Raw genomic sequence first — 3,534 nt, 5'->3', positions numbered from 1 at the left:
GAACCGCTGCGCCAAAGAAGTGGATGCTATTGATTCTGTCATCCCGGACAAGCTGAAGTCCTTGCTGGGATTCTTGTTCAACTTGCTGGAGATCTACCTTGTGATTATAGTGGCTACGCCAAGGGCAGCAATGGCCATAGTGCCCTTGACTGTTCTTTATGCTGCATTCCAGGTAGGGGCTCATGGAGATACACAGACAGGAGAGCCTGGCCGTGGCCCTGCAGAAGCTTCCTTTCATTCTGTAGAAGCAGAGACATGTAGAAACGAGTTTCATCATCTCTGATTGCATCTGAACAAGAGTAATGTCAGTGGCTCTTCCCACATCACCTCAGCCTTCCAAAGCATCCCAGCGACCTCACAAAGAGGACTGTGCTTTTCAGATGTCCAGATCAAATCCTACCTACAGCTATACTCCTTGCTTCCATTAGTGTTAATGCAATCGAATTAAGACCGGAAGCATTTTGCCTTTCCTCTAGAATTCCTATGCTGCTTTTTAATATATCCATGTATGCCAACCAGCTTTCCCACTGGGCTCTGAAACCTCAAATGCTTTGCCAGCTAAGACTGAACATGAGGGAAGGGCAAGTAAGGGTGCAAGTGTGACTCTGTTCTCCATCAAGCAAAGGGCTGGTCTACGGGAGAAAATAAGTGTGAGTTTAGAGGCTTTGCGAGTTCAGAGTGCTCTGGCTTCTTTACATTAACTAACCACAGGGTTATTCCTAATGAAGATAGGACAGAACACAGCAGAAACACTACCTCACCTTTAAGACATCTTCTACCTGCACATTGGGTTTTATAACACTAGGATAGTACATACTATTGCATTTGTTGAGGCCTTCCCAGATTTTCTGTGGAGCACTTCAGTGGAGGCTTAAACCTTCTAATCAATTCCCTTTCCATTTCTCTTTGTACCAGCACTTCTACGTCACCACCTCCTGCCAGCTGAGACGCATAGAGGCTGCCAGCAGGTCTCCCATCTACTCCCACATTTCAGAAACTTTCCAGGGGAGCAGTGTGATCCGTGCTTACAAGGACCAGGAGAGGTTTATTCTGAAGTGCAATTCACTAGTGGATGAGAATCAGCGAATATGCTTCCCTGGAGCAGTTGCTGACAGGTAAATCTGCCGTGTAAAAAAATGACAGCTTACTGACACACCCTGGACAGTGGAGAGAGCCGCTCTTGGGGCTTGGGTGGAGGTACAGAGACGATGAGACAGTGGTGCAGTGTTTTGCGGGTAGGGAGCCTCTTCATAGTCACTCGCACTGCACCCCTCCTTGGTAAAGTGCCCCTCGCACAACCATCGCGCTGCCATCTCTGTTGCGCGGCCAGGCACACACGTGTGCTGACACTGCTGGAGATAGCACCTGGTGTCCAAAATGCAGGAAGCTGCAGTACGTGCCTGGTGAGGCCCATCATCACAACAGAGTGCATGAGGCCTGCGGTGTACGCAGAACCCATCAGACAACAGAGCCATCAGCCACCACTCATGAAACATGTGAGGAGAACCATGAGTGAGAGGTGTTAGACCCATTTGTCCAAGAAACTGCATGCTGGCTGCTCTCATCCAACAGGCCTTTGAGAAAATCCCAGCAGAGACCATAAGCCAACCAGTTCAGACTGGAGCCATTCATGGGCTCCAAGGCGGTGGGTAAGAGCAACCAGGACAGGAACTTTGTTGAGCATCCTGTGGCCCAGCAGTTCCACAAGCGTTTTGCAAAGTAATCACAGATTCTTTTGGGAGAAAGGAGGAGGGCACCCAGCAACAGCCCTGTACTCTCCTCCTCTTGCAGGTGGCTCGCTGCAAACCTGGAGTTTCTAGGCAATGGCATTGTGTTGTTTGCAGCACTGTTTGCAGTAATGGGCAGAACACGTCTCAGTCCAGGAACTGCTGGCTTCTCCATTTCATACGCTCTTCAGGTAACTCGGTGTTGAAGTAATACCATTCTTGCCTTTCATCAAAAGAACCATGCATTATGATTTCTGCTACCATTTTAATTTCTAAGAAATCGTAAACTATTTCTGTGGCTTTCTAGATGCCTTCTACCAAACCTTGCTCCCATTGCCAAAGCCCAGAGCATCTGAAAAAACTCAGCCCCTTAAAGAATGAACCTCATAAACACGCACCAGCCATTCTGTCCCTCCTGCTTCCCTCATGCTTAAGTCACAGCATGCTCTGTGCAGAAGCACGGTCTTCAGCATGTCTCACCTGCTTGTAGACTAGTTACACAATAGCCTGAGAAGCAGCCGCCCTATCTCGTAGCCTGTTCCGTCAGCAGCATTTCATGCTCTATAATACTGAGAAGCAGCTATGGGGGGAGCTGGCTAGGCTCTTCAAACACAGCTTTACAAACCTTCACAAGGATCCACGGTTAATTTTTTAGCCTTTTAAGGGATGATTTCTGAAGTAATTAGCTGATGAGGAACTCTTTTTAAATAAACCCTAAGTCAAAGTACCGAGTACGCTGCAAGCACAGGTCAAGACTTACTTGATCTGCCCTAATGCTTCTGTTGCCTTCTGCTAGATAACCGGTGTTCTGAACTGGATGGTGCGCTCCTGGACAGAGATAGAGAACAACATCGTTTCTGTAGAGAGAGTGAGGGAATACCTGAGGACTCCCAAGGAGGTAGCTAACCAACTACTACCCTGCTAGCAGAGGTGAACGTCTCTGCAAACTACATGAGTAACTTCTCTGTTCCACCTGGACAAAACCCCTAGTTTTTTCCCCTTCTAAAAGGCCAGTTATGTTTCCTGTAAAGAACTACAGAATTTGTTTTGTATCCAACTGACCAGACTGGTTTTATAACCTCTGATCATTATTACTGCCTTAAGACAGTGAAGCATTAGATTGCCATTAAAATAGCTTTGCTTGGTAACACTCATGGAATGAGCTGTATTTTCTGCCCATATTTGGAGTATGTATTTATTGCACAAGTTCAGATGCAACTCTCTGATAACTGACGGCTGCTCTGTAGCCTTTTAGCCACTAAAAGTCTCCAGTGCAATTATTTTTGTTCTGTAATCATTAAAATTACTTCGCCATATGCTGGCCTGAGATCTGGCTAAAGGAGACTTTCACAATGCTGTCTACAGGGGCATATAAATCTTTTTTATTGAACCACTCAATGTCAGACCTCTGACATGCAAACCAATGTTCATCCCCACTTCCAGCTAAGATGATCAGCATCTTTGCAAACTGTCAACATTTGCAATACTGAAGTCAGAGGCCCCTTTCTCTCTTGGAAACAGTATATAATCAGGGGAATTTGGCACAAGTATCTTCATAAGCTCCCTGTTTCGGTATGGACACTTGATTTGGTAATTTAAATTGGCTTTAAACGTTTATATGTTTTCGTCTGTTTAGGCACCCTGGACTCTGACTGGCAAACTCCAAGGTCAAGTTTGGCTCACTGAAGGAAGAATTGAATTTAGAAACTATAGCTTGCGATACAGGCCAAATTTGGAGTTAGCGCTGAAGCGTGTCAATCTAACCATCAACGGGCAAGAGAAGGTAAGCAAAGGCACTCGTTTCGGA

General features: G+C 46.2%; 1 protein-coding gene across 1 annotated transcript in view; it reads left to right on the top strand.

The window, feature by feature from the left end:
* Positions 1-3,534, top strand: part of LOC104489036 (multidrug resistance-associated protein 1-like) — a gene marked incomplete at its 5' end in the record, with an annotated part of 23,694 nt that overhangs the window by 17,741 nt on the left and 2,419 nt on the right. Inside the window, 5 exons of the mRNA XM_010131149.1 lie at positions 1-172; positions 916-1,115; positions 1,792-1,918; positions 2,524-2,625; positions 3,364-3,510. Coding sequence (XP_010129451.1) covers positions 1-172; positions 916-1,115; positions 1,792-1,918; positions 2,524-2,625; positions 3,364-3,510 — 748 coding nt within the window. The remainder of the gene's footprint in view (positions 173-915; positions 1,116-1,791; positions 1,919-2,523; positions 2,626-3,363; positions 3,511-3,534) is intronic.

The sequence above is a fragment of the Buceros rhinoceros genome, unplaced genomic scaffold, assembly GCF_000710305.1.
Source record: "Buceros rhinoceros silvestris isolate BGI_N320 unplaced genomic scaffold, ASM71030v1 scaffold16642, whole genome shotgun sequence".
NCBI lineage: Eukaryota > Metazoa > Chordata > Aves > Bucerotiformes > Bucerotidae > Buceros > Buceros rhinoceros.
This window is presented reverse-complemented; position numbering and strand designations above follow the sequence as displayed.